At 40.6% G+C, this 13,287-nt stretch overlaps 1 protein-coding gene across 6 annotated transcripts in view; it reads left to right on the top strand.

Annotated features, from left to right (window-relative positions):
• LOC149579895 (uncharacterized) overlaps nt 1-13,287 on the top strand; it is a 155,456-nt gene that overhangs the window by 45,003 nt on the left and 97,166 nt on the right. For all 6 annotated transcript variants that reach the window (XM_089787760.1, XM_089787775.1, XM_089787743.1 and 3 more), the window contains one exon: nt 8,562-8,796. In XM_089787760.1, the coding sequence (XP_089643886.1) occupies nt 8,562-8,796 (235 nt within the window). The remainder of the gene's footprint in view (nt 1-8,561; nt 8,797-13,287) is intronic.

Genomic DNA, 13,287 nt, shown 5'->3' with positions numbered 1-13,287 from the left:
TCTCTCTCAAATCCAAAAAAATTTCACTTTCCCTTTGGACTTAGGCGATGAAAATTTTCTTAAGTAGCGTCAAAATGCTCGCATAAACTTGAGATTAGAAATTGCTTCCCAACAAGCCAAAATTGCTCAAACCTTGGGCTTGGAGACTTGACAAAAAAGATGCCAACCAAAATTGCCAAAGAGAAAGACTCTTACCAGCTAAAATGAAAAGAGGGGGTCCCTATTTGCAATAGGGCGATGGTGTGAAACCACACAACATCTAGCACCGACCCCAAAATAAATGTTCTTGAACATCTCAAGGATAAGACTTGTGCAGAACTAGGAACCTTTGATCAGATCACCTCCACCTATTAAAGAACTAGGAAATGCACTCAAAATGGATGAACTTATGAAATTGGGCTAAGCCTCTTCATCCTCGATTACAACTGCCTTTCTTTTCTTCCCAATCTTCTCTTTTGGCTTACAAGCAATGGAACTCATATAGGGTTTGGAAGACTACAATGATGCTGAAGCAGGTGTATGATTTTTGCTGATCCCAATTTCATGTTGAGAACTCCTTAAGCACTTAGAGAAATTAAGTGTGAGTAAAAAAATGTTATAATTGAAAGACTTAGATACTTGAACCCAAATAATGAATCCAATCCAAATTTAGTACAAAAAATCCTATCTCCAATTCAAGGAAACTGCACAAAGAGATATCCCAAAAATATACTAAACAAATCTATTCGGAGAAATACCAAAGTGTGTTCTCTAACATCCTACCCTTGTCACAAATTTGGATCCCTCTAGCCAACTAAACTAACTAAATGAGCAACTAAACAATAGATGGACCAACAACCAAAAGAAACAACTACCCTAACCAACAGGAAGGAAATCTACTCTAACTATTTACAGGAGGACACCCAAGAGGAGTCCTAGGTTTGGAAGTAATGCTGTAGGAATTGCCCATTGATAGGCAATGGGACATCCTCTCCGGTCAACATCTTTAGCCTAAAAGAATTCTCTCCTAGGATTTCCAAAATCTGATAAAGCCCTTTCTAGAGTTTGTCAAACTTGTCATGATCTCCCCTTTTCTCATGTGCCTTATCCCAGTAAAGAACTAGGTCGGAGATCCTAAAAGCTTTGATTCAAGCATGCCTATTGAACTACCTCTTCACTACTCCTTGATGTTTTGTGAATTTGTCCAATGCTGCGTCTCTCTCCTCATCTAGTTGCATCAATTGTGATAACCTTGCTTGGACTCTATCCTCTCAATCATAGTACTCTTGTAGAAATTTTAGGGTTGGGATCCTTAATTGGATTGGGAAGACGGTGTCATTCCCATATACTAGGCGATAAGGGGAGGTCCTTAAAGAGCTCTTTTACCTCGTTCTATTTGCCCATAAGGCAAATTACAATTGAGTATGACAATCTCTTGGGTTCTTATCTAAAATTGAAGAGCAAAAGATATATGCTACAAGGCTTAGTGTTGTACAAGAAAAACCATAAGGGCATGTACCTAAGATGTGTTGGCAAGGAGGAGACCAAAAGGATCCTAGAACATTTTCATGATAAGTTCGGAACATGACCTGATTTTTAATAACTCGTTCCTCTTTTTGCCACTTTATGTATGAAGCATTAAAACTTCCACACTCTTTGGCCTATAAAGGCCTAGATCCGTCTCTGCAAAGAAAATCTCATTCTCTTCTCCATATTCAGTTATGTCATCTTTAGTCTTGACATTCTCTCAATTCGAATCTGGTTCGGTAACCCCTTCCATGGTAACGACATGTGCAAGAAATCAGTAGCCACATAGCCATTTAGTTTTCTAGCTTAATCCCTACCCAACAAGAGTCCATAACTATCTGGGATATCGACGACTGAAATGTTGATATGTTACTCAATTCGAGATCAAACGCTAACTGCATATGTATATTGTTCAACTCGCTTACAAGTGGCACCTCTGTTTGGTCCAATTGTGGAACTTTCTTGTTTGTGCTCGCCGAATGGATCCCCAACCTTCTACAAATAGCCAAAGGCAGGACATTATTTGATACTTCTGAATCAATCAAACTGTTGTGTAATAATTTCCCAAATATCCTAACTGATAGTAGAAACAGGGCTAGCTCACCTTTTCCTTGATAGAATACAATTGGAGTGTTGAACCTTGGCTTTAGCACTCCCCGACCTTTGTTGTCCTATCGCCTTGCTTTGCCTTGGTATTGGCTTGTCCTTTAGAGTTACCTCTGTCCATGGGTGCTTCTTGATTTTGATTTGGAGTGGCCTGAACCATGCAAACTGGGTGTGATGGCTCTTGACAGATAATTCCATTTTGATTACCATGCGAGAAGCTTTGCGCTAAGTTCACATTTGGCATGAGATTGGTCACAGTGCGAGCACTCCTCCCAACACTTTGAGATGTGTTTCTTGTTTTCTAGTTGAGAGGCCCCTGATCCCTCTGGTTGTCCAAACTGTCGAGAAACGCGTCCCTTATTTCTTCTATTTTCATTAGTTCAAATAGTGGGAGATAATCTTCACCTTCCCCAATTCTTCAATTACACTCTGACCTAACTTCTTCAAATTAGCACCACTCGGGGGTTTCTAGTTGCCTGTTGTGTGTTGGTGCTTTGATTGCAAGAGCTACCTTTTACATTGATATTAGTCTGATCACTATTTAGAATGGTGCTATTGCCTTGCCTATACTCGGGAGAATCCCTTGGATAGCCAAGCATGTTGCTTGCATTCGGTTGCGGGGGCGTATTGAAGTTATTTGGAGGTATGGAGGAAGTCAAGGGCTCATGATTCCTATAATTCCTTTGATATACCCTTGGCCCATTCCCTTGTGATTTCTGAAATGCCTATACTTCATGGGTGCCTTGGACAAGGAGATTGTTGTTCAGTGGTGGAAAGGTGTAGTCTGTAATGTTCTCGTTATAAAATGTATCATTTTTTCAAAACCATTGTAACGGGCCGATTGATTTAATGTATCTCGGATCCATTTATATTTTTTTGTTTATGTAGTTGTGTCACCATCGGCTATCTTTGTACACCCTAGGAAAGTTGTCCCTGATGAGTATTTAAGCACGACACGTAGGTTGTCTTTAGGTATGCAATTTTGGATTATTTTTCTGTATTGCGAATTCCAATTGGGATTCTCTATTGTTCACCATTTCAGAAGTGAAAGATCTTCCCTATTTGGCCATTCCAATTTTGGTGGGATTCAACCCTCACCCTATTCTGACACTTGTAATATTTCGCTTAGAATTGGCAACTCGGAGCATCATCTTTCGGCATCTATATTAATTGAAGGATTATTTGTGTTCAAATCTCTTGATCCAGCTTGTTTGATAAATTTAGGATTAATAGTTTATGGTGCATAATTATCTCCCATCTTTCATCCACGATTGGGAACCTTCATTTCAACACGTATAGCAACCCCACTTCTGTATTACCTCCTAGTTTTCCAGTACCCACTTCCTTGTTCCCCGTACTACCTTCATAGATTCTGTACTGCCTCCATAGTCGTCTGTATGGCCTCCATAGTCACCCATACAACATTCACAAGCCATCCGTACAACATTCACAAGCCTATCGTACGACCTGCACAAACATTCTGTACTGCCCTTCTTGAGCCACCGTACAACATATTTGCTACCCTCAAGCATACCATATAGACTGTTCTGTACGGTCCTCCAATTGTCCATATGTTGGCCATTGCCAACCGTATGCCATCCCAACACCCTTAGTACTAGTACCAAATCGTCGTACGAACTCCATCCAGTCGCCAAAGTTGTCTGGAGAGTATTTTTCCTGATTTGTATATGGGAACGGGTCATTACAGTGGTATCAGAGTGCTTTGATCCTACCAGATTGTGGATAGTAAATGAAAGTTTATAGCCAGAAGGGAAGGACACATTCCGTTGATCGCATGGTTGTCGAACCAGAACCGACGGTTGTCGAACTAGAACCGACAGCTGCCGAACTTGTGGCACTACTAAAAGAACTTGCCAGTAATCAGGCACATGATCATTGATACTCAGCGACTCATGGAAGAGACTCAAGAAGTTGGCAAAAAATAAAATATCCGGATAACAAAATGGTCACAGTATGGACTTAGTGTCGGGTAAGTCAAACCCTCATCCAACACGCCTTCGGCCTTCCATGCCGTCTTTTCCCCCACGGACAAAGGCACAACACGGAGGGAAATACCCAACCTTTGAAGAGATGCAAGAACAACTGAGAGAAGACTGGAAGAATGCAAATCTGGAGGAAGATATATCCTATAAAGATTATGCAGATCTGAGAATGAGATATTCAGGAGGTGGAAACAGAGGATATTTTAACAATGATCTCAGAAGAAAGTGGAGTAAAGTAAATCTGTCTCCATTTGACGGATCTGGTTCCATATCTGCGCAAGCGTGGGTAATGAAGGCCAATACTTACTTCTAGCTGAATCCTATGCCAAAAGAAGAAGCAATCAAATTTGTGGTGTTGCACTCGAAGGGAGTTGCGCATGAACGGTGGCATCATGACACCATCACATTAGGGCATGATCAAGCTTAAATGGCATGCAAGAGGAACACTAAAATATCCTGAGATCAAGTGAGTCCTGAGATCAAGCTTAGATGGCATGCAAGAGGAACACTAAAATATCCTTAAAGTATTAATATAAATGTGGGGCCTAACATCCTTCCCTGAACCAAGATTTCAATTTCCCACAACAAACCATGAGTCTACCATAAATCAGATTTTTACTTAAAGCATAGAATGATAGGCAGCCAAGGGATTCAATGCCCATCCCTTACCCCACTAGCTCTCTAAAATTTGAGAATGCTACTCCCCGATAGGATGAGAATCATCCCCCAACTTAGCCCATGCTACCCTTTCAAAATCCCAAACGCTGCTTGCTACAGATAGGGTGAATGGTCTGCTCCTCTTGGGAAATCGCTGCCAATGAGCAGGCCTGAAAGTGCTGCAATTTTTTTTAGGAAAGATTGCTGCTAAAATCAAAGAAGGCTGCTGCTAAAATCAGAGAAGAAACGCTGCTAAAATCAGAGAGGAAGTGCTTTGGTTTGGTGCCTCAAATGCCAATACTCCCCCCCCACCCCACTCTTTATAGTCTTCAAAAGAAAAACCCAAAAGGGGCCGATCTGGCCTAAAAAATTCAAAATTTCAAGTTAAAATCACCTCCCAAACTAAGGGCCAACCTGCTGCTTTTGTCCAGAAATTTCAAATTTTATTGCAAATAAAATCAAAACCATTGAGGGGAGGGCAACCTTAGAATCCAAATTTTGAATGTTCCCATTTAAGTGACAAAATGCTCCCTCCTAGAACCACCTTAGTGCTTGGTAGTAGATGGGGAAGGGACAAGGGAGATGTTGGGAAATGCGAAATTTACACCAAGGGAAAGATTTCAGAAGATGTGAAATTTCCATCAATGGGGAGATTTAGGAAGATCTGAAATTTCCACCAATGGGAGATTTTAGAAGATCCAAAATTTCCACCAAGCAGGAGATTTCGGAAGATCCATAATTTCCACCGATGGGGAGATTTCGAAAGATCTGAAACTTCCACCAATGAGGGAGATTTCAGAAGATGTGAAATTTCCACCATGGGGGAGATTTCGGAAGATCTAAAATTTCCACCAAGACTTGGTGTTCCTAAGGATTCTTCATTCTAATGTTCCTTGGCAATTCCCTATCCTATTCTTGATCGTAATGTTGTCTCCATGCCACAAACCAATTTTCCAATGCCTATGGGGGTTACAATTTGGGAGAGTGAAATTTCCACTGAAAGGAAAATCTTTTGAAAAATTTGTCAATTTCTTCTCCTCATCTTCCTAACTTTGAAATTTTTGAGTTACCATAAAATGAAAGGGTCGAGTTTGGGATTCTTTGGGAGAAATGAGGTGGGGGTGATTTCGGAAGATGCAAAATTTCCACCAAGGGGAGATTTTGGAAGATCCAAAATTTTCACGAAGGGGTAGATTTTGGAAGATTCAAAATTTCCACCAAGGGGGAGATTTTGGAAGATCCAAAATTTCCATCAAGAGGGAGATTTCGCACAAACGTTGTCCTCTTTTAAAACATAGAAACTCATCTCTTCCAAATCCAAAAAAAAAATTCACTTTCCCTCTGGACTTAGGCCACGAAAATTCCCTTAAGCGGCCTCAAATTGCTCGCATAAACCCGAGATTAGAACTTGCTTCCCAACGAGCCAAAATTACTCAAACCTTACTTGAACTTAGAGACTCGATAAAAAAACTGCCAACCAAAATCGCCAAAGACAAAGACTCCTACCAGCTAAAACGAAAAGAGGGGTCCCTATTCATAATGGGACAATGGTGTAAAACCACACAACAAACACCAACCCTTAAGAGAATCCAATTTCTCTACTTTGCAAGCACTAACTCATAAGAGAGTCCAATTTCTTCTCTTTGCAGGCACCAACCCTTAAATATGAAGCTGCAACTTCACAAAGATGAAGCACCAACTTCACCAAAATGAGGCACCAACCTCAATATCTATTTCTTCACTAACTTCATCGACAAATCTGTCAAAGCTTGATCATAGATCTTCTATAAGATGATCGCAATCCTTTCTGACTCTTGCTTGCTGATTCATGTGAGGGGCATCATAGATAAACCTTGTTGGCCTACTATTCTTCTGAGTCTATTGCTGCTTCTACTATCTTCTCTGATTGGGCTCATGGCTTGTTTGCTAAGACTTCAGCCCTTCTTGGGTCTATTGGATTGAGATGGATTGCCTGCCTCCCTTCTGGTATTCTCTTGATGCACTCCCCCATCTTCTTCCTTCTTGCCAAGAGTTGAATAGGTGCATTAGAGATGACATCTAGAGGAAGTTCATCCACACTATTTGGGTTAACCCCTATGAAGGCCTTTTCCCTAAGGTGGCCTTCTATGCAGAGCACATATTGGAGTTAAAGGACAAACTCATTGCTCGCCTTTCCTACCTATCCCTCCACTAGCCTCATTCCCTCAAGAACCCTCTTGGCTCCTTTAGGGCGGGCTCTAATTGGTTTCATGTGAGACCAAACACCATATGGATAGAGTGCATAGGATATGTCAGTTTTGCAACATTGGGGAGGTTGAGTCTAAGGAGTGCTTCATTTTTCTCTATCCTCTTTACTATGAGATCAAAGGGAAGTTCTACTACCTCTTCAGGGAGTTGCAGTTTTGTCTCCACCTTCTTTAGAGTTACGAACTAGAGGTGTCTTGTTTTATTTTTGAAAGTCCCTTAGGCTTCGAGACTAGACACTCCAACATTGACATCCCACGATGCCTTTGCCATGCCAAGTTATTATGTTATTTTTCATAGGGCTTCATTTAGTGCACGATACAAAGCATCATCTTGGTACCACCCCTTTTTCCTGATTTGTGAGGTTAAGGACTAAATCCCACCTGCAAAAACCTACCTCTTTTATGATCACTCCAAGGAAGACTAGGATTCTAACTGGTCCTATTGATTAGCCTTCAATTCAGAAGTTCTTCATGGCTGTTCGGAACCCTTGATTGGGTTTGGGAGGGTTATCTTTCTCCTTTGGTTCCTTCTTTCTTCTTTTATTTTTGTTGTTGCTTTCTTCTTTGGCATCATTTGGTGTCCTTGCTATGGACTGACCCCTTGTTCTGTACTTGGTAGTCCCTTTGACCCTTTGTGGTCAATCATTGGACATTAATAAATTTATCTTATCACTCCTCACATATCCCTCCTCAAATCTAATCTGATCTTTTCATTTACAACACTTCTAAAATCAGGTGTCTATATACTTGATTGTCTTCAAAGCACACACTCTACACATAGTTCAATCACACTTCAATATCTTTTTATATAACTTTATCTCCTAAAGGTCATGCTCTTTGGAAGTGAAGGGGCATTTCTACTCACTTAATTGTCGCCTTTAATCTCTTTTAATTGCTGTTTGTTGTAGCACTAAAAGAAAGTCTTCATAAAATCACTCTTTATCAAGTTTCTTGCTAACATTTTAATTATATTTTCCTTTGTCTTTTATGCCACCTTTTAAGAAACTAATTAAGATCACATCTTTTAGAGAAATATTTACTTAAGAAAATATACCTCTTTTCCTTGCCAAATTGTACTTTATTATTTATGTTTTATTTATTGCCCAGCATACTAATTGAATCACACCTTTAGGAAAGAAAATTATAATAAAATACTAAATGAATCACATCATCTTTTTGTCTTATTTTATTTTGTCTTGATATACTTTTGGTTTATTTCCTTTTTAATTTTATTCCCACTTTGTCTTCATAGCTACGATTGATGCTTGTTCCATATGCTAATTGATACCATTAAGCATGATTTCTGCATGATTATGAGTAATAATAACTGCAAACAAATATATTAGAATTGTTATTTACAATTGTTGTCTCATCTTTCCTTAATAAATTTTCTGTTTTTAAAACACATAACTACTGAGGAAGTTGGCATTATTAATATGCTTATCTTTGTATAAATGTCTTCAAACATTTCACGACATCAATGACAATTTAGCAACAATAATTCGTTCTGATGTTTTCCATGACATTAAATCTTAACCTGCAGGTGCAAAAGATCCTTCAAAAGATGATATCCCTAGCATTAGACAAGGTGAGAAAAGTGGAAATGACTTAACAACTGAAGAAGAGATTGCTAGAGAGCTTCTAAAGTTTGCGAATTTAGTGGAAAAAAAATTGGAGTCTTCAAAGAAAAAAAAGGCTTCAAAGTTGACTGAAGACAAGAAAGGATTCTTTGATGAGCTCCTTCCTTCGTATGATGGACATTACAACTCTTATCTGATGTAAGCCATTTTTAAGGTTTTTGATTTTGATGGTCATTTCTTTGTATAAAGTGATAGTCAAGATCATGCACAATGCTTGCATAATCCATAACCATATAAAGGCATAAAATCTAATGGAAAAATGCTTTTTTTGATTTATCGCTTATGTTGATGCATGCAGATCTGACATTTTAAAGTGGAATATGCAGAGAACAACCTCATTATTTCATTCATTTCTGTCTTCTATATAAAAATTAGCTATAGAGACATGGAGATGGTCAAATACTGTCTTGTTCCCTTGTACATTGAAATGCATTTGTGACATTAAGTGTGGTGAGCAACTGTCATCCTGTGTAATGAATTGGTCTTGAATCTTTTGTAAAAGGAGAAAACAACCACCAATCAGCAAAACATTACAGAAAAATAAATTTTGCATTAGTCCTACTCAAGGCTCAAGAATATCAGCAAGCTTCGATATATTATGGTTCATCGGTACCCATGTGAATAGGAAAAGAATAATGACGATCCCAAATCTTTCATGAGTGATCCCATTCCTATGCTTAAAAGTTAACACTACTGAATGGTTATAACTTATCATTAATTCATGGTTATGAGAGCTGCCCATTAATTATTCCACACACTACATCTGACCTTTGGGTGTGTAGTGACCGTCCTTCCACCTTCAAGCACTCAACCTTAGCACATAGGTCTGCATAACAATACAAGGTTGAAAGTTATTGTCTCAGCCACGATTGAAATCTGTCAATTTTTTCACACATCACAAGTAAATATATGAATGGTTTACTACTGTCTCCACTCAATACAAGAAACCCCTAGTAATGTACATTAATTATGTGTGACATCTTCAATCTCCCAAACTTGCCACAAGTATTAGGCTTCCAATAAGGTTCATGATTAAAGATGGGAACTTGCCCACCACCTCAAATGTTAATTAACTTTTCTACACATCCTTTCAAATAGCATTTTATTTTTGCATGGACATACAAATAGAGACTATGCACTAGAAGCTTCGATGAGTGCAAAAAATAAATATAGAAATGAAGAAGTCAAAGCACACAGATTAAATTCTTAGCGGTAATGTCATCCAATGCTATAGAAGGAATCATACCCACGAATTGCATGACCTCTTGTTTCCTTAATTCTATGAAGTCAATCCATATTGTAGGTGTTGGTCGAACAAATAAGTCATTTGTCTGAGCTGCAATAGGTGTTTACATTCACCATGCATTCTATAAGATATATAGGTTGTGCTGGCCAAACTCAATCTTTCAATGTGCCTCTAAAACAATATCCAAGCATTTGTTGATGTGTAGCATCAGAAGAAGTAATGATGTTCATCATCATGTGCAAATCTGTATCAGATTTATCTGATAACAGACATTGATTTTACCTACCTACATATATATATATATATGTTTATGTTTAGATAATTGTCTTTTCTTGTATTAGATGATTGATAAACATTATCAGCAGTCAGTATCATGTCCAGATTATCGGCGGACATCTAAACATGATTGGGTTATATGCCATTGGGAGTCGTGTGGTAATTCTGATTACGTTGGTTTAGTGTAACTAACATTAGTTATGTTTACCGTACAGGTAAAGAAATCAACGCATACAGACAATAGAATAGAACAGCAGAATTATATTATTATTCGCATACGCCAGACATTACATACAGAGCATATCATATCACAAGATGCATTACAATGATCCCAGACGGGATATAAATACTACCGTCGAACCTTCCCGAAGGAGTCTGTCGGCCACAAATATTCTATCCGCTACAAACTATTTATCGACGACGTCGGCTACAGAATACAGAAACATCGCCGGACATCACCCCGTCGGCTACAGAATACAGAAACACTGTCTGACATCACCCCATCAGCTACAGTATACAAAACACCGACGACCATCATTCCGTCGGCTACAGAAACACCGCCGGAACCATCCAGTCGGCTGACACCATCCCCCCAAAAAGAAAAGTCGTCTCCGGATGACAATTACAAAATATCTGAGACAAATTAACAAATAAAATATATCATCAGAGTCCAACAAGAAAAATCTGCTTCTGTCACATCGCTTCACTTCGTCCCGTGCCTATAGCCTCTGCTAACACAATACTGTCTCCTCAAGCTGACCTTGATAGCCACCTGTGTTGCTTTCTTTGCTTCCAACACTGGGTCGACTAAGCTAAGTGTCGCTGTACTGCCTCCAACTGGATGATTAGCTCCTCTCGAGCTCTCTACGCATCCACCAAGACAGCCTCCCGGCCAACACCTACTCCCAGTGCCTCTGGTACACAAAAAGTCCATGCCTGCAGCCACTTCAACTCTTCTCAACTGGTTAGACTCCCATGACTGATATCTGCAACGACTGGGGGTCCAGGGGGCAACACCCCCGGCGGGGTCGAGGGGCAGTGCCCCCGCGGGGTCCTGGGGCAGCGCCTCGAGTGCGCTCCCTGCCAAATTAGCACTTCGCAACCCACACAGAAATGCACGGAACCCACCATTTCTGTCATTTTCTGTCGATTCTGCACTCTTTCTAGCAACTACAAATCCGTCCCCTTTCCTTTGGCATCATCTGTAACTCATTTTGAACAACTTGAATCTGTCGTCTTTTTTTTTTTTTTTCCTTTATTGCAATTTCTCCTTCCTGACGAAATTAGTGTGCCTCTTGGCGGAAACTGCCGAGCGCACAAATTGAGAACCGCCAATGGCAAAAGAATGATGGCCAACTGCCCGAAAAATGAGAACAGCCTTCCCCCGTATGCCGACGCTAGTTATGTTGTTCAACTGAAGCACAGAGAAAACCCAAGAAAGTGCATCGAAATCTTGTATTCCCGCGGAGAAGTCTACTGGCCAGAGGAGTTTTCTAAGTTCTATGCCCGCGGTCCTCTTCCTTTTACCCGCGGAGTCGTCTGGCGAGAATGCTTTCTTTTAAGTCCGTGACCTTCCTATTTACTGGCGAAGATTGCCCGCGCGGAGATGTTTGGAGGTTTCGGAGGAAAAAAACCCAAAAAAAAAAAAAAAGTATTTAAGCCCGCAGGGCTTTGCTTGGCAAAGAATGTTTTTGTCTTAAGAGCCTGCGGACAGGCTGCCCACGGGGCTTTTATTAACCCGCGGACAGACTGTCTGCGGGGCCTTTCCTTTGTTGCCCACGGACAACTGTTGCCTGCGGGTCCTCTATTTGCTATGCTCGCGGACAGACTTGCCCGTGGGGCCTTTCTGTCCGCGGGGCCTCTGTCTGTTACGCCTGCAGATAGACTTGCCCGTGGGGCCTTTCTGTCCGCGGGGCCCCCGTTCTCTTTTTTTTTTGTTTGTAAATTTTTTTTTTTTTTTTTTTAATTTAAATTTTTTTTTATTTTATTTTTTCAAAAAATATACAAAGCACCTCAAATTTGCCTCTGACCGTCGCCATTCTGCAATGACGACGGAGTCAGCTGGCCATCCTGTGACAGTGACGGAGTCTTCCTAGCATCATATATTTTGAATTTGGATCCGTTGACTGCCGAAGGTACCTTCTGCCCATCCAAAGTTGATAATCTGATCGCTCCATTGTCGCCGACCTTCCGAATCTGATATGGTCCAACCCATCTGGCCTTAAACTTTTCCACTTTGATTTCATTCCGACTGTCGTATGCCTTACGTCTGTTCTGTGCCACCTCCGTCACCCACTGTGCCTGCGGTCGTCGCGCAACTGGATTATTTCCTTGTTGTCGGTGCCCTTCTACTAATTTTATGCTGCGGTGTAACCTTTTCTTTCCGCGTGGTCCATTCACCATGTACCAGACAGTGGGATCTTTCATTTTTCTGTGTTCAGACTGTATGTTCTTCTCCTCAGCTTTAGCCATGGCAGCTTTTCCTTCTTCCGCTTCCCTGCATTCCTCCGGACATTCATTTCCCTGTGTTTCTTCATGTTCGTCAACTGTTAACATATTGCAACTCGGAAACAGTTCGTAGTCTTCTATCTGCCATTGGAACAGGCCATTCACCGAGTCCAGGTCGTCATCATTCGATCCTCCGTCAAGTCTCAATACTCCTTCGTCTGGTTCCATTCTCCTCTTTGCTTCGTCGTCACTTTCGCCATCACTTTCTGAATATGACGATGTTGCCTCCTCACCGACCATTTGTGTATGCAGGTCAATTGTGAATCTTTTGCCTCCGCGCTCCATTGATAGGGTATTTCGTTTCCAATCATGTTTTACTTTTGCTTGCACCAACCAATCCTGTCCCAGAATAGCATCATATCCTTTTCTTTTTAATGGAATGACCACAAAATCTAATAAAAATGGTTGTGTACCAATTGTTACCGGTTGCGCTTTGAAGATTTCCAACGGTTTGATTCCATGTTGGTTTTCCGTGAGCAACTGAAATGCAGGTGGCCACAATGTCGGCTTTCCCAACTTCTTTCAAGTATCCTCCGGCAACACATTCACGCCGGACCCTCCGTCGACAATTGTGTCTGTCAAAACATTTTTCAAAATCT

The sequence above is a fragment of the Cupressus sempervirens genome, chromosome 1 (assembly GCF_028749045.1).
Source record: "Cupressus sempervirens isolate cs-2001-9-10 chromosome 1, ASM2874904v1, whole genome shotgun sequence".
In the NCBI taxonomy this organism is placed as follows: Eukaryota; Viridiplantae; Streptophyta; class Pinopsida; order Cupressales; family Cupressaceae; genus Cupressus; species Cupressus sempervirens.
Note: the sequence above shows the minus strand (reverse complement) of the source record. Positions and strands in the feature narration are given on the sequence as shown.